Here is a 24,860-nt window from a genome sequence, read left to right as displayed (position 1 = left end):
GGAAGTATAATGGACCATTTTTGTTTATAGTATATATTAATGATATAACACAGCCACAAAACTCCAAACTAGTGAACTATGCTGATGATACATCTTTTATTAGCTGGGGCTGTACAGAGCAAGCAGCATTCCAAAGCAACAAAGAGAACTTTGAAATGATCACAGAATATTTAACAGTTAATAAGCTTACACTGAATAAGGACAAGACTGTAGTAATAAAGTTCTTGCTACATTTTAATAATACTCATACTCAATCACTTTCTACAGTTCAAACATCTGACAAACATGAGTTTTTAGGCATATTGATTGATGAACATCTCACTTGGAAAGCTCCACCTGTAAAAAGGTTTCTAGTAATATTTACTTACTAAAACGTCTTGCAAATATAGCAGCTCCCCTTGTCCTTAAACAAGTGTATTATGGGTTAATACACTAACATCTGCAACATGGGATCGAGATCTGGGGTGCACCCACTGTCTATATGGATCACATTTTCAGGCTTCAAAAGAGAGCAGTTAGGATAATTGCTAATATAAGCAAACACCAGGCCTTTAGGGACTATTTCAAAAATTATAAATTACTGACTGTTTATTCATTGTGTGTATTTAAGGCCATAATGTTTGTAAAAGAGAATGAGGAAAATAGTGTAGAGAACAATGACACCCATAATTACAATACTCGAGCCAAAAGTGACTATCATAGGATACGGACTAACAAGAAAGCTACAGACCACAGTCCATATGTAGGAGACAATTCTATAATACCTTGCCAAAAAATATAAAGCAACTCCATGGCAATCTTTTCAAGGGCAAGTTGAAAAATATGTTAACAGAAAGATGTTTATACTCATTAAAAGAATTCTGAGCTACAGTACTGTTAGTTTATTCTTTTACATACTGCAGTATATTACTGGTGGTATTGTTATAATTGGCTAATTGATGTATATAATCATTATACATATGGAGTGATATATAATGTGCTGATGTGTTTGTAACATTATTGCATGGAATGATATACAATGTGCTACTTGATGTATATATTCATTCTTGGAATGACATGATATTGATATAATTGTACAAAAAATGACGATGTCCAAGACTGTAAAGTTAACATGGACAAATTATTATTATTATTATTATTATTATTATTAACCTAAACAAGGGATAACAGGCTTAAAAAGCCAAAACTGAGTGTTACATAACCAACTTATTGTTCCTAAAGTTGGTTATTAAATTGTTTCTTGGTTATTTGGTCAGCCCCTTCCTATATATTCCTGTTCTGGCAGCCTGCAAGTAAGTATTGCTGTCACAATAATTACAACTTTAATTTGTAACTTAATTTTTGTGAAACAACATACAAAACTCAATAAATGCTGAGGAAGCAATCCTTTCAATCCTTCTAACTCCTAATGTATCAGAATGTATATAAGTCATTTAAAACCATTTTCAAACAATAAAACTGGATCTATATTTACGAAAAAGTGAGATATAACTTGCGCACACAGAGAGCGTATGCCACTGACATGTACATACATGCATACTGTTAATTAAAAGTGACATCCAACTAGCTAGCTTGTTACATGGAATGCATTAAAATGATTCTTTTTACAATGAGGGGGCAAATCTTTTTTCTCTATGAAATAGGAGAATAGAACATAATTTGGAAAAAATTTATTACACTTGAAAGAACTGGTTTGCAGATAGTATTAACAGCCAGTTAGTAAAACAATTTATTGGGTGCAGTTTTACTGTATCCAAATACACAATGCATTATAGTATTTCCACTCAACTTACCTGAATGTGTCTAATTATTGCAACCATTCGTTTTGCCACATCATGTTCCGTATTGATGGCATCTTTCGCAAATGCCTCAGCAATAATAGCTATCAGTTTTGGTAAATTACTATTATTTGGACCAAGAACAAGTGGATGATTTGCTTCTATCAGGTCACATAAATAACCATACACATGCGGTGATTCATCATCGTCTTCCCATACAGGTAGCCATGACAACCTGAAGAAAATAAAACGAAGTAAATCAGGCAAAGTACTTATACTGACAACCAAATTATTACATCAGTATCTTTCCATAATCTGGCCTGTCCAGATAATATATTTTCATTGTTTATTGTGTATATCCTGTTAATAAACTAAGAATTTTTTGTGTATTTTCAGTATTCCACACTGTCAACTCATTGTGGCATTCCATTTGGTTGGATATTTTATGAAGTATAATTTTGCATGCTTTTTTACTATCACGTAACTTGGAAAGTGTCATAAAGAAGCACATATTGTGATAGGTTTACTCCGTTTCTTTCCCCCCATTTGTCATTTATTTTGTATGAAACTGACATTTGTGCAATGCTCGGACGCAATGCTTTTATAAAAATTCCCTCTAGAAATTTGAAACAGTTTTTGCATTAAGGTAAGAAATAATTTCCCGTACTTGTGTAACCTCCATCAATTGGCATCCCAGTTTGGTGTAGCATGGTGCACCACTGAGTAAGTAGTAGTGCAACATGACAATGAAGTAAGGCATCATAACCGGACAGAAGGAAATCTGTCAAAAAGGTCATCCCTGTAATGTCATGAGTCGAACGTATGATTTCAAGCTGTACATACAAGTGATGTTCGTAATGTTGCTAAATGTTGAATACAAAAATTGGTTATAATTTTAGAAGCAACATAAGCATTTGTTAAAAGAAGTATTTGTACTTCTTTACAGTAAGTTGCAATTACCTGAAGATTCACTGTAGTGGTGAAGTCAATCATGCTGTTCTATCATGGTTCACAAAGTAGAGTCATTCTGAAGGTTCAACACGTCAGAGTCAACACACAAAAATGTTTAAAGGGGAACACTCTAATTGTGTCCTTTCGAAATCAGCATGGCTGTATACAAGATAAATGTTCCATGTTGACTGCTCAGATAATCCAAAATTATTTCTTGTAGCACTTGCCAAGCAGAAATATTTTCCTATCTTCCTGTGCATTTTAATTTAGACTTGCAGTCAGTGACACCTTGTAACACTCTTGTGATAACCAATTCCCCACCCAATGTTAACTCACTCAAAAAGTTGGGCTTGTTTGTGACCAGGACACCTGCCCTCAAAAAGGAGTCTGATTAACTGCTGATGGCGATTTCTGAATAAGGCATTTAGAACAATTTAACATGCTTCTCTATACCTACTACCAACCCCAATCACTTCTGAAACCCAGTTTGTAACTGTCAAGTTGGAATGTCTCACTAATACTGCAACATCCACGAAATTTATCCACAACCTTCTCATCTTCCATGAAATGTTGGGCCACTACTATTACTGAAGCACAAAGGCTATAAAAGCATCCAATTACCATGTATGCCTAAATTAGTTCTCATTCCAATTCTGTACTAGCACCATTTGATATCACATAGTCAATGGCTATAAACAAACTGCCTCCACTGGGTTGCTGATCTTTGCGATACACACTCCAACTGGGGTCACTGACATTAGATATCTAGCTTCAACAATTTTCTGTCCTTAGTACCAGCGTGCAATGTTACTGTTTGTAAGCGAGCCTAAATCCTGGACCTTTCCCAGTAGGTTAATGTTAAATTAATATTCTCTTTCTTCAAGCTGCCAAGATGATTGGTACTTTCTCTAATTAATGGGGCTGGTGGTTTACCCTCTATGAAATCTGAACATTATCAAATCAGTGGAGGCAGTCTCTACTCTAAACAACTTGCATGTGCATTGCCACACATATTTTGCTACCCTAGTAGCCACTTCTTGTGTTTAGTATACACTTTACTTATTAAAGAGAGAAATCCTCAAGAGCATAGGTTCAGAAATCTTCATCCAAGATTGCCTATGGTTTAAGCCTTTTAGTTGGTTCAATTATTGGTTCTGGGAATGATGATGCAAAATGGCTTCCACATTGCATGTTATGTTAGCTGTTTTCACAACACCCTCGACTGCATAAAAATGTGACATTACCTTTACGTTATTTGTAATTAACACAATAAGGGGAAATCGTGCATCACATGATCACTGAGCAGAAATTATCAAATTTTTAACATTAATAATGAACTGCTCATCTACGTCTATACAGCTACTCTGCAATTTCACACTTAAGCCTTTGCCAGAAGATTCATAGAACCACTTTCAGGCTGTTTCTCAACCATTACACACTCTAATAGGGCATGGGAAAAACGCACATATAAATCTTTTCGCACAAGCTCTGATTTCCCCAATTTCATTACGATGGTCATTTATCGCTTGGTAGGTGAATGCCTACAAAATATTTTCATATTTTCAGATCACTGGTGACTAATTTCATTTCATGGAATGATCTCCCCATGACAAACACCACCTTTGCTTTAACGATCAGTCACCAACTCGCCTATATCAGTGACACACACTTTCTTGTGATTATATCCATGACACTCCCTTGCCCTTAATACAAAAATGAGTGCCCCTTTTTAATGTCCTCTGTCAATCCTATCTGGTACAGATCCCTTACCACACCACGAAACTCCAGGAGAGGACAAACACACTTAGTGTAGATAGTTTCTTTAGTAGATGTGTTGCATCTGCTAAGTATTCTGCAAAATTAAACTGTCTTTTCTATGTGATGTTTCCAATTCAAGTTGGTTGTAACTGTAACCCCTAGACATTTAGTAGAATCATCAATCTTTAAATTTGTGTGATTCACTGTGTAATTAAAATTCGACAGATTCTTTGTAGTATTCATGTGAGATCTCTCACAATCTCTAAATCATTTTGTAATTTATTTTGAGGGTTTCATGACTTCACTGGACTGCACCATCTGCAAACAACTTAAGGCAGCAGTAGCCGACCGAGAGAGATGCAGCAACAGGGAAGTAACCGCTTTTGTGACATTTACGAGTTCCTAACCAGGAGCGACTTTTATTGTATTACCTGTGTGCTTTAATAATTTAGTTTCTCGAGTTTCTACATGTAAAGGGTAAAGGAAAAGAATGGAGAGGTGTAGGAAATGGGGAGAGCTCAGGAAAGTTGCCCAGAATGATGGGTCAGGGGAGACTAACCAGGTGGGATAAGAAGGAAAGACTGATTGTTGGGGACTCCATCAGATGTGATTGGAAAACCTGGCTAAGGTGTAAGATACAGTAATACAAAAGACAGATAATACATGTGCCACCTGGATTCTTCCTCCAGACACCAGTTTCTCAGAACTCCGCAGGACGGAGAAATGGCATTACAATATAACTATTCTTTTCTTCACTCCCTCTTAGTTTTCTAACGTTTTATTTTCTGAACTGTCTGTTTTTTCCCTGCCCGCCCCCCCCCCCCTCCCTCCACCCCCATATCTACCACATACAATGCACTTAGCTTTCTATGCTGCTCATCCAGTGTAGTCCCCGTGCTTCTCATCCAGTGTAGCCCACAACAATCAGTCTTTCATTGCCATCACATCAGGTAAGTCTCCCCTGACCTAGGGTTCTGGGCAACTTTTTCTAAACCTCACCAGTCCTTTCCATTCACATATCTTCCTTCCCCTTCAACCCTTTTACCAAAAGAAGGAGCCTCTGGCTCCCAAAGCTTGCAAATTTCGATACCTTTATATGTGTGTTCTCCTGTCAAAGCTTGATGAGTAGTGTTTTCATCTGTATACTTACATTATAATTTGATATTTTGTTTTCTCAACTGCAATCCAAAACTGATTAACAGAAATACCAATTAGCATTGATTTACATTTCTTTTTCACTTTCTTATTTTTTATCAGGTTCTCAGTATTGGTTTGTGTTAACATTACATTATTACGACATTTTCTACCACGAGACAATCAGAAATTGAGCTACAGCTAACAACTTCAGATTTGTCACTAGCATATGCAGATTATAAACTTATTTGTTGTCATAAAATATACACTGAACTGCTTCATACCAGTGTGGGAGAAGTTCTTGAACATTTACTTGCGAGCTGTTGTACTTCAAAATTTTTGTCACGGCAGAGATAGCATTCTCAGTTGGATTAATATTCTCGACAGCTCTCGAGTCAGCAGCAGTGATCAGTTCAATAAGCCTTGGAATTGCTTCAGCACAAGCACCTATGAAAAAGAGAAAGTAAATAAATCATTAAAACCTTTCACACTGAGAAAATGTGGCAGAAATAATATTCTTGTAATGAGCTCACAAAAAGATAAAAATTGTTTGGTTTTTGTTGGTGTCTGGTACACGAAACTATGCAGCATACTCTTATTAATCTGCAAACCACAACAACTAAACGTTATAAAATGTTCATTACTAACGTCCTGTGGTAGGGCGGGGTGGCAGCGGAGGGGTGGACATACAAATTGTCGTTCAGATAGTAATTACTCGAATGCAGTTCTCTGGTTGACAAATGGGTTGATGACATTCACATACAGGCGGGAGATTAATTTGGAAAGGAGGAGGTAAGAATCTTGAGCACAGTCTGCAGCTTGGAGCTTTGCATTACTCACAGATGAGCAGTGTCTCTAAAAGGGACAACTGACTGTAGTAAATACCAAATTTCCTTCCTGGTAACGTAAAAAGGCCTGACTATTTTGCAGATCTGCAGCGCACCAGAGGTGAAGTAGGACTTCAACTTTCTCTTTAATGAAAGAAATGGTTGGCGTACCAATGTAAGTTGCATTAGGAGGTCTCCTATATTTACTGATGGCGACTGGTTTTTACACGGGTCCATTCTCAAATAATCCATCTTCGCAATTGATTAAATACAGCTATGTATGCAAGCACTGAACAACCACAGCAAATAATCCAAATGGTAATACCAATACTTTAGCATAAATTGGACAGGTTACAACAAGTACTGCTCATTGTTAACGTGTCTACTTCAATGCCAAGGCTAGTCACAATTAATAAAGAAAGGACACTTCCTACTGCATCTTACAGCTGTGCTTTAACCATTACTTGCACTGACCATTTTGTTATAATAAATTCAAGAAATACATTTATTACTAAAATGTAACTTGCTAAATAGAAGCTTAATTTTACTTACATGGGGGAGACCAGTTATGAGAAATTAATAGCTGAATTTGACAATTTGAAGATATCATAGTATGAACTACTTCATGGTACCTGTTTAATTGCATGCAGCCCTAGTTCATGGTGGCCTTGTCTCTAGGCATACATATTTGTATCTAGGGCCACATCCTTGTACCTAGTGCCACTATGCAATTTATACCTTCTTCTATATTGTAAAACTTGGTGAACCATGGACCTTGCCGTTGGTGGAGAGGCTTGCGCGCCTCAGCGATACTGATAGCCATACCATAGGTGCAGCCAAAGAGGGCTGTCTATTGTGAGGCCAGACGAACCTGTGGTTCCTGAAGAGGGGCAGCAGCCTTTTCGGTAGTTGATGATTGACTGATTGGGTCTTGCAACATTAACCAAAATGGCCTTATGTGCTGGTACTGCGAAAGGCTGAAAGCAAGGGAAACTACAGTCGTAATTTTTCCCAAGGGCATGAAGATTTACTGTGTGGTTAAATGATGGCGGCGTCCTCTTGGCTAAAATGTTCCAGAGGTAAAATAGTCCCCCCCATTCAGATCTTTGGGCTGGGACTACTCAGGACGATGACTTTATCAGGAGAAAGAAAACAGGCTTTCTATGGATCGGAGCACGGAATGTCAGATCCCTTCATCAGCAGGTAGGTTAGAAAATTTAAAAAGGGAAATGGATAGGATAGTGTTTGGTATAGTGGGAATTTGTGAAGTTCGGTGGCAGGAGGGACAAGACATCTGATCAGGTGAATACAGGGTTATAAATACAAAACCAAATAGGGTAATGCCAGATTAGGTTTCAAATGAATAGAAAAATAGGAGTGCGGATAAGCTACTATGAACAGCATAATGAATGCATTATTGTTGCCAAGACAGACATGAAGCACACGCCTACCTTAGTTGTACAAGTTTATATGCCAACTAGGTCCGCAGATGGTGAAGGGATTGAGGAAATGTATGGCGAGATAAAAGAAATTATTCAGATAGTGAAGGGAGACGAAAATTTAATAGTCATGGGTGACTGGAATTCGGTAGTATAAAAAGGAAGAGAAGGAACGAAAGAGGAAGCCACCTGGTAGAATTTTCCACTGAGAATAACTTAATCATAGCTATCACTTAGTTTAAGAATCATGAAAGAAGGTTGTAGTTTCAGAGAGATTATATAATAGTAAGACGAGATTTACGAACCAAGTTTTAAATTATGAGACAGTTTCAGTGGTGGTGGTGGTGGTGGTTAGCGTTTAACGTCCCGTTGACAACGAGGTCATTAGAGACGGAGCGCAAGCTCGGGTTAGGGAAGGATTGGGAAGGAAATCGGCCGTGCCCTTTCAAAGGAACCATCCCGGCATTTGCCTGAAACGATTTAGGGAAATCACGGAAAACCTAAATCAGGATGGCTGGAGACGGGATTGAACCGTCGTCCTCCCGAATGCGAGTCCAGTGTGCTAACCACTGCGCCACCTCGCTCGGTTTCAGGGGCAGATGTGGACTGGCCTCAATCTATTGGTTATGAACTGTAGATTAAAACTGAAGGAACTGCAAAAAGGTGGAATTTTAAGGAGATGGGACCTGGATAAACTGACTAAACCAGAGCCTGTAGAGCGTTTCTGAGAGAGCGTTAGGGAATGTTTGACAAGAACAGAGAGAAGAAATACATTACAAGAAGAATGGGTAGCTTTGAGAGATGAAATAGTGAAAGCAGCAGAGGATCAAGTAGGTAAAAAGACGAGGCCTAGTAGAAATCCATGGGTAACAGAAGAGCTATTGAATTTCACTGATGAAAGGAGACAATATAAAAATGCAGTACTTGTCAAGGAAGGGGGGAAAAAAAAAAAGATCGAGAGGAAGTGCAAAATGGCTAGAGGAAAAATGTAAGGATTTGGGAGCATAGATATCACATGCAAGAAAATTAAAGAGACCTTTGCAGAAAAGAGAACCACCTTTATGAATATCAAGAGCTCAGATGGAAAACAAGAACTAAGCAAAGAACGGAAAGCAGAAAAGTGGAAGGAATATATAGTGTGTCTACACAAGGGCGATGCATGAGAGAGCAGTATTGTGGAAACTGAGAGGACACAGATGAAGATGAAATGGGAGATATGATAATGCATGAAGAATATGACAGAAAACTGAAAGACCTAAGTCGAAACAAGGCCCCGGGAGTGGACAACATTCCATTAGAACTACTGATAGCCTCAGGAGAACCAACCCTGACGAAACTCTTCCATCTGGTGAGCAAGATGTATGAGACAGGCGAAATTCCCTCACACTTCAAAAAGAATATAATAATTCCAATTCCAAAGAAAGCAGGTGTTGACAGGTGTGAAAATTATGAAACTATCAGTTTAATAAGTCGTCGTGTTGTTGTGGTCCTCAGTCCTGAGACTGGTTTGATGCAGCTCTCCATGCTACTCTATCCTGTGCAATCTTCTTCATCTCCCAGTATCTACTGCAACCTACATCCTTCTGAATCTGCTTAGTGTATTCATCTCTTGGTCTCCCTCTACGATTTTTACCCTCCACACTGCCCTCCAATACTAAATTGGGGATCCCTTGATGCTCAGAACATGCCCTACCAACTGATCCCTTCCTCTAGTCAAGTTGTGCCACAAACTCCTCTTCTCCCCAATTCTATTCGATACCTCCTCATTAGTTATGTGATCTACCCACCTAATCTTCAGCATTCTTCTGTAGCACCACATTTCAAAAGCTTCTATTCTCTTCTTGTCCAAACTATTTACCGTCCATGTTTCACTTCCATACATGGCTACACTCCATACAAATACTTTCAGAAATGACTTCCTGACACTTAAATCTATACTCGATGTTAACAAATTTCTCTTCTTCAGAAACGATTTCCCTGCCATTGCCATTCTACATTTTATATCCTCTCTACTTCGACCATCATCAGTTATTTAGCTCCCCAAATAGCAAAACTCCTTTACTACTTTAAGTGTCTCATTTCCTAATCTAATTCCCTCAGCATCACCCGATTTAATTCGACTACATTCCATTATCCTCATTTTGCTTTTGTTGATGTTCATCTTATACCCTCCTTTCAAGACGCTGTCCATTCCGTTCAACTGCTCTTCCAAGTCCTTTGCTGTCTCTGACAGAATTACAATGTCATCGGCGAATCTCAAAGGTTTTATTTCTTTCACTCCCTTCCCAACCACTACTTCTCTTGGCTGGAAAATACTAACACAAATTCTTTACAGACGAACGGAAAAACTGGTAGAAACCAACCTTGGGTATGATCAGTTTGGATTATGTAGAAATGTTGGAACATGTGAGGCAACACTGACCCTGCAAATTATCTTAGAAGATACATTAAGGAAAGGCAAACCTACGTTTCTAGCATTTGTGCACTTAGAGAAAGCTTTTGACAATGATGGCTGGAGTATTCTCTTCCAAATTCTGAAGGTGGCAGGAGTCAAATACAGGGAGCGAAGGCTATTTACAATTTGACAATACGTGAGAAGGAAAGTTGCTACTCACCATATAGCGGAGATGCTGAGTCGCGATAGGCACAATAAAAAGATTCACACAATCATAGCTTTCGGCCATTAAGGCCTTTGTCAGCAATACACACACACACACACACACACACACACACACACACACACACCTATGCGCGTGCGCGCGCGCACACACACACGCAGGCACGCACAACTTACACACATGTCTGCAGTCTCAGAGAGCAAGATGTGATGGCAGTTTGAGCTCTCTGAGACTGTAGACGTGTGTGCAAGTTGCGCTTGCGTGTGTGTGTGTGTGTTTGTGTGTTTGTGTGTGTGTGTGTGTGTGTGTGTGTGTGTGTGTGTGTGTGTGCGTACGTACCACTGACAAAGGCCTTAATGGCTGAAAGCTATGATTGTGTAAATCTTTTTTATTGTGCCTATCGCTACTCAGCATCTCCATTCTATGGTGAGTAGCAACTTTCCTTCTCTCGCATTGTTACATTGCATCCTGTATTTTCCATTGTTTGCTATTTACAATTTGTACAGAAACCAGATGCAGTTATAATAGTCAAGGGACATGAAAGGGAAGCATTGATTGGGAAGGGACAGGGTTGTAGCCTATCCCCGATGTTATTCAATCTGTATATTGAGCAAGCAGTAAAGGAAAGGAAAGGAAAGGAAAGGAAAGGAAAGGAAAATTTGGTGCAGGAATCAAAATCCATGAAGAAATAAAAACTTTGAGGTTTGCCGATGACATTGTAATTCTGTCAGCGACAGCTAAGAACCCGGAAGAACAGTTGAACGGAATGGACATGTCTTGAAAGGAGGCTGCATCAACAAAACCAAAACAATGATAATGGAATGTAGTCAAATCAAATCAGGTGATGCTGAGGATTAGGAAATGAGACAAAACTAGTAAATGAGTTGCTATTTGGTGAACAAAATAACTGATGAAGGTTGGAGTAGAGAGGATGTGAAATATAGACTGGCTATGGCATGGAAAGCATTCCTGAAGAAGAGAAATTTGTTAACATCGAGTATAGATTTATGACCAGGAAGTCTTTTCTGACAGTATTTGTATGGAACGTAGCCATGTAGGGAAGTGAAACATGGACGATAATTAGTGTAGACAAGAAGAGAACAGAAGCTTTTGAAATGTGGTGCTACAGAATAATGCCGCAGGTTAGGTGGGTCTTCGTGGCACAACTTGACTAGAAGAAGGGATTGGTTGGTAGGACATGTTCTGAGGCATCAAGTGATCACCAATTTAGTATTGGAACGCACTGTGAAGGGTAAAAATTGTAGAGAGCGACCAAGAGATGAATATACTAAGCTGATTCAGAAGGATGACGGTTGCAGTAGGTACTGGGAGATGAAGCTTGCACAGGATAGAATAGCATGAAGAGCTGCATCCAACCAGTCACTGGACTGAAGACTAGAACAACAACGGCGATAACAAAAACAAAAATTGATAGAGCTTACTGGTGGGGGGAGGGGGGGTACCAGAAAGTTTTACTTAGCAGGGTAAAAACACAGAAGTCTTCTACCTATCTTACTGTTCAGCAATAGCGGATTTGCTTGGCTGCAAAAGGCGGGTGTAACATTGATGTTCAGTGCAGCTTTCTTTCATGGTGCGTGTGGTTTGACCTATGTAAGCCATACCACATGGCACGGTATCTTGTAAATTCCGGCCTTTCGTAGTAACAGATTGTCCTTAACTGATTACTGAACATTGTATTTCTACTGGGCATTCAATGGAGTACGAGAAAACAATGATTTTATCCACAACAACGTCTTTCTGGGACTCCATTATTAAAGAATCCGTAGAAATACGACTGGTGGAAAATCTGTTAAACCGTGACAGTGGCTACCAGCTGGACAGTACACGGAATCCCATCATCTCCACAATGTGCTCAAATCGAAGACGACAGAGTGGGCCGACGGCCGTGGCAAACAGCAACGCAGAGGCTGACTGAGTTCCGCTATTCCACCAGTGAGGGCACTGCCGGCGGGCAGTGTGGTTGAGCTATCAAGTTTTCGGCGCATGCACAGAATAGTTACAGTACGCTATATATTGCAGAACAGAGGACGTTTTCGCCAGTCTGCGACGGCTTACCTGAAGATGACTGGCAGGTGCCCAGTGGAAATATCGTGCGAAGTATTGAACGACAACAGACTGCAAGCCTGAAATTTGTTTGAACATTATTGAGTTGCTCAACAAACTTCAATGGTAGATACTAATAGGAAGTTGCTCTACCCACCATTCATAAACGAAACAGAGATGGGACAAAATGTATGTGGTACAAGAAGTACCCTACACCACACACTGTTGGGTGGCTTGCTGTGTATAGATCCAGAATATTCTTCAGCACATTTGCACTCTTAGTTCGTTCTCCTCGCAGACAGAATGTCATAAAAGCTAAGGTTTGTATTACCATTAAGAAGTTAACAATTACTTGTGCTGGGCAACTGTGGAATTTATTCTTAAGTGACACAAATAAGTCCTTGGGGTGTGTGTGTGTGTGTGTGTGTGTGTGTGTGTGTGTGTGTGTGTGTGTGTGTTAGCGCGCGCGCGTGTGTGTGTGTTTTCTAAGTATCAAAACAGTGCTGCTGAATATGAACTACACTTTTATGACTCACTTTACAAAATGTAAAGCAGCTGCTGGTTCTTTTCATGGAGTGTATATAATAAACTCTAAAAGTGATTAAGTAATCTATTCTTTTTATAATGTTGTAGATATTCCAAACTACACTTTCAACTGTTTTTCTATTACTAAACTAACTACTTTTCCTATTGAAGTACCTTGCGGTAGAATAATATCCACCCTGGTCGCAGTCTGTTACCTTATGCTTTTCAAGTTACCCGCAGGTCTTTATTTTACGATTTCTTTATTAATAGCAAAACTGATTTCACTTCCAAACTATTCTTTTAATTTTTTTTTTAACTTTTATAGACACAGTACGGAAAAAAAGGATGTAGGGCTAATTACAAATAGCTTTATTCCTTTTAGATATAATCAAAAAATACAAAATTAAAGACCAGCTTGAATATTACACCTTACATAGTACAGCTGTGTACTATGAAGTAATTTGCAAGTATGTTGGACTGTAGACACTTGCGCATTCTGCTTGAAGATGCACTGCATAAAGGAAGTGTTCTACTCTGCAAATGCCTAATGCAGTGAAACAGTGTTCAAACCGAAATAGTACTGTGCCACTGACAATGAATTATGTACATTTATACTATTTTCTTTCAACAAAAAACTAAATCTGATATCACAAAATGGTTACATTTCTCAAATTAAGAGACATCTGCTCTCTGCAGTCACGTCACCATAGGTTGTTGCTTTGCCACGTTAGCACTCTTTTTCGAGCACTGCTATTGTGAAAAAATCTCATTCAGACGTTGAATTTGGAGACACCTGTGTCCAAGTCCACCTCTGTGTCAAAAATCAGTCATTTTTTGGCAAAGCAGTTTCACATTTTTTACAGCCACTGTAAATTTTTTCAACTCTTGGAATGGCCCAGGAATCTGGAAAGCCTTTTGCATTATTGGACTGTCCTACAGCATCATCAAGTGAATTTATTACAGTGTATATAGCACTGATAACATAGAAGATACATCTACATCTACATCCATACTCCGCAAGCCACCTGACGGTGTGTGGCGGAGGGTACCTTGAGTACCTCTATCGGTTCTCCCTTCTATTCCAGTCTCGTATTGTTCGTGGAAAGAAGGATTGTCGGTATGCCTCTGTGTGGGCTCTAATCTCTCTGATTTTATCCTCATGGTCTCTTCGCGATATATACGTAGGAGGGAGCAATATACTGCTTGACTCTTCGGTGAAGATATGTTCTCTAAACTTTGACAAAAGCCCGTACCGAGCTACTGAGCGTCTCTCCTGCAGTGTCTTCCACTGGAGTTTATCTATCATCTCCGTAACGCTTTCACGATTACTAAATGATCCTGTGACAAAGCGTGCTGCTCTCCGTTGGATCTTCTCTATATCTTCTATCAAACCTATCTGGTACGGATCCCACACTGCTGAGCAGTATACAAGCAGTGGGCGAACAAGCGTACTGTAACCTACTTCCTTTGTTTTCGTATTGCATTTCCTTAGGATTCTTCCAATGAATCGCAGTCTGGCATCTGCTTTACGACGATCAACATTATATGATCATTCCATTTTAAATCACTCCTAATGCGTACTCCCAGATAATTTATGGTATTAACTGCTTCCAATTGCTGACCTGCTATTTTGTAGCTAAATGATAAAGGATCTATCTTTCTGTGTATTCGCAGCACATTACACTTGCCTACATTGAGATCCAATTGCCATTCCCTGCACCATGCGTCAATTCGCTGCAGATCCTCCTGCATTTCAGTACAATTTTCCATTGTTACAACCTCTCGATATACCACAGCATCATCAACAAAAAGCCTCGGTGAACTTCCGATGTCATCCACAAGGTCATTTATGTATATTGTGAATAGCAACGATCCTATGACACTCCCCTGCGGCACACCTGAAATCACTCTTACTTCGGAAGAATTCTCTCCATTGAGAATGACATGCTGCTTTCTGTTATCTAGGAACTCCTCAATCCAATCACACAATTGGTTTGATAGTCCATATGCTCTTACTTTGTTCATTAAACGACTGTGGGGAACTGTATCAAACGCCTTGCGGAAGTCAAGAAACACGGCATCTACCTGTAAACCCGTGTCTATGGCCCTCTGAGTCTCGTGGACGAATAGTGCGAGCTGGGTTCCACATGACCATCTTTTTCGAAACCCATGCTGATTCCTACAGAGTAGATTTCTAGTCTCCAGAAGAGTCATTATACTCTAACACAATACGTGTTCCAAAATTCTACAACTGATCGATGTTAGAGATATAGGTCTATAGTTCTGCACATCTGTTCGACGTCCCTTCTTGAAAACGGGGATGACCTGTGCCCTTTTCCAATCCTTTGGAACGCTATGCTCTTCTAGAGACCTACGGTACACCGCTGCAAGAAGGGGGGCAAGTTCCTTCATGTACTCTGTGTAAAATCGAACTGGTATCCCATCAGGTCCAGAGGCCTTTCCTCTTTTCAGCGATTTTAATTGTTTCTCTATCCCTCTGTCGTCTATTTCGATATCTACCACTTTGTCATCTGTGCGACAATCTAGAGAAGGAACTACAGTGCAGTCTTCCTCTGTGAAACAACTTTGGAAAAAGACATTTAGTATTTCGGCCTTTAGTCTGTCATCCTCTGTTTCAGTAACATTTTGGTCACAGAGTGTCTGGACATTTTGTTTTGATCCACCTACTGCTTTGACATAAGACCAAAATTTCTTAGGATTTTCTGCCAAGTCAGTACATAGAACTTTACTTTCGAATTCACTGAACGCCTCTCGCATAGCCCTCCTCACACTACATTTCGCTTCGCGTAATTTTTGTTTGTCTGCAAGGCTTTGGCTATGTTTATGTTTGCTGTGAAGTTCCCTTTGCTTCCGCAGCAGTTTTCTAACTCGGTTGTTGTACCACGGTGGCTCCTTTCCATCTCTTACGATCTTGCTTGGCACATACTCATTTAACACATAATGTACGATGGTTTTGAACTTTGTCCACTGATCCTCAACACTATCTGTACTTGAGACAAAACTTTTGTGTTGAGCCAACAGGTACTCTGAAATCTGCTTTTTGTCACTTTTTCTAAACAGAAAAATCTTCCTACCCTTTTTAATATTTCTATTTACGGCTGAAATCATCGATGCCGTAACCGCTTTATGATCGCTGATTCCCTGTTCTGCGTTAACTTTTTCAAATAGTTCGGGTCTGTTTCTCACCAGAAGGTCTAATATGTTATCGCCATGAGTCGGTTCTCTGTTTAACTGCTAAAGGTAGTTTTCAGATAAAGCACTTAAAAAAATTTCACTGGATTCTTTGTTCCTGCCACCTGTTATGAACGTTTGAGTCTCCCAGTCTATATCCGGCAAATTAAAATCTCCACCCAGAACTATAACATGGTGGGGAAATCTACTCGAAATATTTTCCAAATTATACTTTTATACTTTGCGGATCTTTCAGAGCTCAAAAGACTATGCTGGCGTGGACAACAATGGATTTGACAATGAAAATCACTTTGTAGTTTCTGTCCCCTGCACGGCATAGACGACATTTGCTGACCACTGGGCTTCTTAAAACTACTTCTGCAATACTTAATGTATGGTTCTCGAGCGTACAAGCAGCCATGGACAGAATAGAAATAATTTTACTTCTGGGCTATCAACACTGACCTGCAAAGCCATCTCCTCCAAACTGTCCAAGAACTCCCCAGCCATAAACAGCTGCTTGTCGAACTTCTGCTGTTTTGTCTGTGATATAGTTCAGCATTGGCTGCAAGAAAAATTGCTGGTACTTGCTGCAAGCTGGGCCACCAAATTCAATTGCATCATCAAATACACACAGTGCCCACTGACGGTCCGACCAAGGCATCTCTGGAGCCTATGTAACACAGAATGTTATGCACATTAAATTTTTAGACCCCTAAGACAGTTTTAAAACTGTAATTTTCATGCCTTGATATGTAAAGTATACAGTGTACAGAACTGATACATCTCATTAACTGAGAATAAACTGAAACATAGAATAATTTGATTAAAGAGGAAAAAACTCAGTGACTAGCAGAACCTTTGGCAGAATCTGGAATGTAATAAACAGACCTATCAAATTCCAATAGATTATGCGACACCACTAAAGTTTATTATTTTGACCCATATGATTTTTTGTGCTAGTTCAAGCACCAAATTATCTATGGGCATTTCTAGTCAGCATTCCAGATGAACAACACAAAACTGTTAGACCTATGAATGAATGCAACATAAGAGAGTTTAGAACTAGATTAAGGTCAGTTAATTGGAATGACATCTTATACAAAGATATGTGAGTGAATAACACAATCAAATTATTTATAGAGGAAATTGCAAGAATATTTAATGAGTGTTGTCTCAGATTAGTAAAAAGACAGAATAATAACCAAGCTCATAAACCACAGAGACTAAATAATTGGTTTACACCATATCTCAACAGCATCAGGATTATGCTTCTTATGTTTAAGGACAGATCTCATAACAGTAACGAGTACAAAGAGATGTACATTAGAATAAGAAAAATTTATAGATCTGAAATAAGTTTGGCAAAACGAAAGGCGAATGGTAACTATTCTTAAATCCAGAAACAGCTGTAAAGCTGCCTGGGAAGTAATTAAAAGTGAAATAAATAGACCAACAACTCAACTAGCTATACCCGTAGCCCCAGATATCTTAAACTCACACTCTGTTAACTTCAGTTTACAACAAGATTTGTCTCCCCTCAACGCCATGCTTGATGCTAAAACTCTTTTAGGTTGAATTAAGTATGTATTCCATAAATTCTGCTGGGCAACAGTAACTGAAAATGATGTTAGCAAAGCAATAGGCAAACTAAGTAGTTCCAGAGCAGAGGACTTCTATGGTCTGTCAAACTTTGTCATAAAGAAGATATCAAGTGATCTTCTGCCCCCTCTAACCACTCTCATTAACCGTATATTATAGCAAGGGATTTTCCCCGACTGTTTGAAAATAGCAGTAACTATTCCCATATTTAAGACAGGAGATAAATCAAATCCAAGTAACTATCGCCCTATCTCATTAATCCCAATAATATCTAAAATAATCAAAGACTGTGTTCATCAACAAATGAATCACTATTTTGAGAGGAATAATTTGTTAAGTAACTCACAGTATGGATTCAGGTCTAAACTATCCACAGTTAAAGCAGTTGAAAATATTGTTAGTGATATATATGATGGCTTTGAAAATAAATTAATCTCATGTGCTACTCTCCTAGACCTGAGTAAAGCATTTGACACTGTATCTCGTAGTACTTTGATCATGAAATTAAGACACTACGGCATGGAAGAGGACACCCTGAAATTATTAGAATCCTACTTAAGCAACAGAGTACAATTTGTTAGTGTAAATGGGCAGCTGTCAAACCCACAAACAATAAAAAGAGGTGTGCCACAGGGCTCCATACTTGGGCCCTTCCTGTTTGTAGTGTATGTTAATGATATGCCACAGTATTTACCCTGTTAAACAGTCCTCTATGCAGACGATACAACTTTTATCAACTCAGGACAGACTCTTGAATCCGTACGAGAAAAAAATAATACAATATTTGAAAAATCGGTTCATTGGTTTAGTGCAAACTCCCTATTCATAAATGAAACAAAAACTGAGGAAATATTCTTTAATTTGAAGGTATCAAACAAAGAAAATAAGTCCGTTAAACTGCTAGGAATGATGATTGACCAGAAACTTAGCTAGGATAAACATATCGCATACGTCTGTTCTAAACTTGCACGTGCTATGTTCCTACTTTATAAGCTTAGGAGTAATGTCAGCCAAAACTTACTGCTGCATTCATATTTTGCTTATATCCACCCCCATCTTTCATATGGTATTCTGCTCTGGGGAAATTCTCCCAATTCAATATCAATTTTCAGATGGCAAAAAAAAGCTCTTCTATGTGTAGTGCGTTTATCTCCTAGGGATACATGCAGGGAACATTTCAAAAAACTTATCATGACAGTTCCTTGTTTGTACATCTATTATTGCTTAGTACACGTAAAAGAAAACATAGCTCAATATCCCTTTAGGTCATCTGTCCACACCCACAATACTAGACGAAACCACACAATTGATCTGCCATACTCTAGACTGTCTAAGATACATAATAGTTATAATAGAGGGAAATATTCCACGTAGGAAAAATATATCTAAAAACAAAGATGATGTGACTTACCAAATGAAAGTGCTGGCAGGTCGACAGACACACAAACAAACACAAACATACACACAAAATTCAAGCTTTCGCAACAAACTGTTGCCTCATCAGGAAAGAGGGAAGGAGAGGGAAAGACTAAAGGATGTGGGTTTTAAGGGAGAGGATAAGGAGTCATTTCAATCCCGGGAGCGGAAAGACTTACCTTAGGGGGAAAAAAGGACGGGTATACACTCGCGCGCACACACACACACACATATCCATCCACAAATACACAGACACAAGCAGACATATTTAAAGACAAAGAGTTTGGGCAGAGATGTCAGTCGAGGCAGAAGTGCAGAGGCAATGATGTTGTTGGATGACAGGTGAGGTATGAGTGGCGGCAACTTGAAATTAGCGGAGATTGAGGCCTGGTGGATAACGGGAAGAGAGGATATATTGCAGAGCAAGTTCCCATCTCCGGAGTTCGGATAGGTTGGTGTTAGTGGGAAGTATCCAGATAACCCGGACGGTGTAACACTGTGCCAAGATGTGCTGGCCGTGCACCAAGGCATGCTTAGCCACGGGGTGATCCTCATTATCAACAAACACTGTCTGCCTGTGTCCATTCATGCGAATGGACAGTTTGTTGCTGGTCATTCCCACATAGAATGCGTCACAGTGTAGGCAGGTCAGTTGGTAGATCACGTGGGTGCTTTCACACGTGGCTCTGCCTTTGATCGTGTACACCTTCCAGGTTGCAGGACTGGAGTAGGTGGTGGTGGGAGGGTGCATGGGACAGGTTTTACACCGGGAGCAGTTACAAGGGTAGGAGCCAGAGGGTAGGGAAGGTGGTTTGGGGATTTCATAGGTACGAACTAAGAGGTTACGAAGGTTAGGTGGACGGCGGAAAGAAACTCTTGGTGGAGTGGGGAGGATTTCATGACGGATGGATCTCATTTCAGGGCAGGATTTGAGGAAGTCGTATCCTTGCTGGAGAGCCACATTCAGAGTCTGATCCAGTCCCGGAAAGTATCCTGTCACAAGTGGGGCACTTTTGTGGTTCTTCTGTGGGAGGTTCTGGGTTTGAGAGGATGAGGAAGTGGCTCTGGTTATTTGCTTCTGTACCAGGTCGGGAGGGTAGTTGCGGGATGCGAAAGCTGTTGTCAGGTTGTTGGTGTAATGCTTCAGGGATTCCGGACTGGAGCAGATTCGTTTGCCACGAAGACCTAGGCTGTAGGGAAGGGACCGTTTGATGTGGAATGGGTGGCAGCTGTCGTAATGGAGGTACTGTTGCTTGTTGGTGGGTTTGATGTGGACGGACGTGTGAAGCTGGCCATCTGACAGGTGGAGGTCAACATCAAGGAAAGTGACATGGGATTTGGAGTAGGACCAGGTGAATCTGATGAAACCAAAGGAGTTGAGGTTGGAGAGGAAATTCTGGAGTTCTTCTTCACTGTGAGTCCAGATCATGAAGATGTCATTAATAAATCTGTACCAAACTTTGGGTTGGCAGGCCTGGGTAACCAAGAAGGCTTCCTCTAAGCGACCCATGAATAGGTTGGCGTACGAAGGGGCCATCCTGGTACCCATTGCTGTTCCCTTTAATTGTTGGTATGTCTGGCCTTCAAAAGTGAAGAAGTTGTGGGTCAGGATGAAGCTGGCTAAGGTAATGAGGAAAGAGGTTTTAGGTAGGGTGGCAGGTGATCGGCGTGAAAGGAAGTGCTCCATCGCAGCGAGGCCCTGGGCGTGCGGGATATTTGTGTATAAGGAAGTGGCATCAATGGTTACAAGGATGGTTTCTGGGGGTAACGGATTGGGTAACGATTCCAGGCGTTCGAGAAAGTGGTTGGTGTCTTTGATGAAGGATGGGAGACTGCACGTAATGGGTTGAAGGTGTTGATCTACGTAGGCAGAGATACGTTCTGTGGGGGCTTGGTAACCAGCTACAACGGGGCGGCCGGGATGACTGGGTTTGTGAATTTTAGGAAGAAGGTAGAAGGTAGGGGTGCGGGGTGTCGGTGGGGTCAGGAGGTTGATGGAGTCAGGTGAAAGGTTTTGTAGGGGGCCTAAGGTTCTGAGGATTCCTTGAAGCTCCGCTTGGATTTCAGGAATGGGATTACCTTGGCAAACTTTGTATGTGGTGTTGTCTGAAAGCTGACGCAGTCCCTCAGCCACATACTCCCGACTATCAAGTACCACGGTCGTGGAACCCTTGTCCGCCGGAAGAATGACGATGGACCGGTCAGCCTTCAGATCACGGATAGCCTGGGCTTCAGCAGTGGTGATGTTGGGAGTAGGATTAAGGTTTTTTAAGAAGGATTGAGAGGCAAGGCTGAAAGTCAGAAATTCCTGGAAGGTTTGGAGAGGGTGATTTTGAGGAAGAGGAGGTGGGTCCCGCTGTGACGGAGGACGGAACTGTTTCAGGCAGGGTTCAATTTGGATAGTGTCTTGGGGAGTTGGATCATTAGCGTTAGGATTAGGATCATTTTTCTTCGTGGCAAAGTGATACTTCCAGCAGAGAGTACGAGTGTAGGACAGTAAATCTTTGACGAGGGCTGTTTGGTTGAATCTGGGAGTGGGGCTGAAGGTGAGGCCTTTGGATAGGACAGAGGTTTCGGATTGGGAGAGAGGTTTGGAGGAAAGGTTAACTACTGAATTAGGGTGTTGTGGTGCCAGATTGTGTTGATTGGAATTTTGAGGTTTTGGAGGGAGTGGAGCTGGAAGTGGGAGACTGAGTAGATGGGAGAGACTGGGTTTGTGTGCAATGAGAGGTGGTAGATCACATGGGTGCTTTCACACGTGGCTCTGCCTTTGATCGTGTACACCTTCCGGGTTACAGGACTGGAGTAGGTGGTGGTGGGAGAGTGCATGGGACAGGTTTTACACCGGGAGCGGTTACAAGGGTAGGAGCCAGAGGGTAGGGAAGGTGGTTTGGGGATTTCATAGGGATGAACTAAGAGGTTACGAAGGTTAGGTGGACGGCGGAAAGACACTCTTGGTGGAGTGGGGAGGATTTCATGAAGGATGGATCTCATTTCAGGGCAGGATTTGAGGAAGTCGTATCCCTGCTGATCTACCAACTGACCTGCCTACACTGTGACGCATTCTATGTGGGAATGACCAGCAACAAACTGTCCATTCGCATGAATGGACACAGGCAGACAGTGTTTGTTGGTAATGAGGACCACCCCGTGGCTAAGCATGCCTTGGTGCACGGTCAGCACATCTTGGCACAGTGTTACACCGTCCAGGTTATCTGGATACTTCCCACTAACACCAACCTATCCGAACTCCGGAGATGGGAACTGGCTCTTCAATATATCCTCTCTTCCCATTATCCACCAGGCCTCAATCTCCGTTAATTTCAAGTTGCCGCCGCTCATACCTCACCTGTCATTCAACAACATCTTTGCCTCTGCACTTCTGCCTCGACTGACATCTCTGCCCAAACTCTTTGTCTTTAAATAAGTCTGCTTGTGTCTGTGTATTTGTGGATGGATATGTGCGTGTGTGTGCGCGCGAGTGTATACCCGTCCTTTTTTCCCCCTAAGGTAAGTCTTTCCGCTCCCGGGATTGGAATGACTCCTTACCCTCTCCCTCAAAACCCACATCCTTTCGTCTTTCCCTCTCCTTCCCTCTTTCCTGATGAGGCAACAGTTTGTTGTGAAAGCTTGAATGTTGTGTGTATGTTTGTGTGTCTGTCGACCTGCCAGCACTTTCATTTGGTAAGTCACATCATCTTTGTTTTTAGATATACATAATAGTTATAATCAGACTGAGAAAGATGAAAATTTACCTTTTAATATTGACAGCCTACAAGACGGAAAGTATCAGAACACTCTTTGCGGTCAGGATGGAAAGGAAACTGGTTGAATCATTTGAAGGAAGTACAGAGGAAATATATGACTATATAAAAGCTAATGTGAAAATCATAGCAACAGAGGTGTTGGGTAAAAAAGATAGCAACCACAACCGTGCAGCAGAGTGGTGGTCAGAGGAACTAGAGGTCTTCATTAGAGAAAAACGAAATGCGTCCCTTCAGTGGTTGAATGATAAATCAGAAGAAACAAGGTCAATATACAAGGAAAAGAAGAATGAAGTGACGAAAAAAATAAGGATGGCAAAAAATGAAGCATGGGAAAGAACATGTGCCAAGGTGAATAGCAAATTAGGATTTGGGAGAGCAAAAGAAGCATGGTCAGTATTGAAAGGGCTTCGACAGGATACAAAAAGCAAAACTAATCTCCAACTGATAACACAAAAGGAATGGGAAGAGTATTTCCAAAAATTATTAAATGAGGACAGAGAAGAATATCTAGAAGAAGGAACAGGGGAAGATAAGGGACATGAAGATGATGAGATCCATATTTTAGAAAGTGAAGTACTTCAGGCGTTGAGAACAGGAAAGAATGGAAAATCACCGGGACCAGCCAATATCAATCTGGAGTGTCTGAAATATGGTGGTGACAAAATTGTGAAACTGATAACACAGCTCTTCAACAAAATGATACATGGAGATTCAATACCCAACGAATGAAGCTAGGTTACATTAATACAATATTTAAGAAAGGGGATCGCAAAATTTGGTCAAGCTATCGAGGAATTTGTGTTACAAACACATCAATGAGAATTTTTGTGAAAGTAATTAAAAACAAACTGGAAAAAAATTTTAGAACCCAAGAAGAACAATGTGGATTCACGGCTGGGAGATCATGTGTAGACTATATTTTCACATTACGACAGATTTTGGAAAAACATAAGGAAAAATCAAAAAGTATAGGATTAATTTTCATAGATCTAGAAAAAGCGTATGATACTGTTCCAAGAAAATTACTTTGGAGAGCACTACATATGGCAAACATAAACCCTTCCTTGATTAAAATAATACAACAGATGTATAAAGATAACATTTGCCAAGTGAAAGTTGGTAATAAACTTTCACAGAAAATTAGAACAAGCAAAGGCCTTTTACAGGGCTGTCCCATGTCACCATCATTATTTAAAATCTATATAGGTATTAGCCTTAGAACATGGTCTCGTAAATGTAATAGTATGGGATTAGAAATAAGAGATGGAGTTTACCTACATCATTTATTATTTGCTGATGATCAAGTAGTCGTAGCACAAGATGGGGAGGATGCTAACTATATGTGCAATCAATTAGCAGTAGCATACAAAACTTGGGGTTTGAAGATTAATTACCAAAAAACAGAATACTTGACTAATGATTCAGATGAGCTATACATTGAAGGAAAGAAAATCAAAAAGATAAACACTTTCTGTTATTTGGGATCCATTTTAGAAATCGAGGGAAAATCAGAGTCAGAAATCAATAAAAGAATTAGTAACGGACGGAGGGTCATTGGGATGCTTAACTCAGTCTTATGGAGCAGGAATGTAATGAGCAGAACTAAAAAATTAATATACAAATTCATATTAGAGAGTGTGGTTCTGTATGGAACGGAGACCTGGACAATTAACATGAAGCACATTAAAAAATTACAAGCTCTAGAGATGGACTTTTGGAGAAGATCGGCAAGAATCTCCAGGAAAGAAAAGATAAGGAACACCGAAGTAATAAGGAGAATGGAAATAAA

The 24,860-nt window shown here is 40.2% G+C and overlaps 1 protein-coding gene across 1 annotated transcript in view; it reads right to left on the bottom strand.

Moving 5' to 3' along the window:
- The window catches only part of LOC126458439 (importin-5), a 177,550-nt gene that overhangs the window by 14,441 nt on the left and 138,249 nt on the right, over positions 1-24,860 (bottom strand). The window contains exons 19-21 of the mRNA XM_050095494.1: positions 16,752-16,959; positions 5,906-6,068; positions 1,794-2,013 (exon numbers count right to left, since the gene is read on the bottom strand). Coding sequence (XP_049951451.1) covers positions 1,794-2,013; positions 5,906-6,068; positions 16,752-16,959 — 591 coding nt within the window. The remainder of the gene's footprint in view (positions 1-1,793; positions 2,014-5,905; positions 6,069-16,751; positions 16,960-24,860) is intronic.

Source organism: Schistocerca serialis, chromosome 2, assembly GCF_023864345.2.
Source record: "Schistocerca serialis cubense isolate TAMUIC-IGC-003099 chromosome 2, iqSchSeri2.2, whole genome shotgun sequence".
NCBI classification, from domain to species: Eukaryota; Metazoa; Arthropoda; class Insecta; order Orthoptera; family Acrididae; genus Schistocerca; species Schistocerca serialis.
This window is presented reverse-complemented; position numbering and strand designations above follow the sequence as displayed.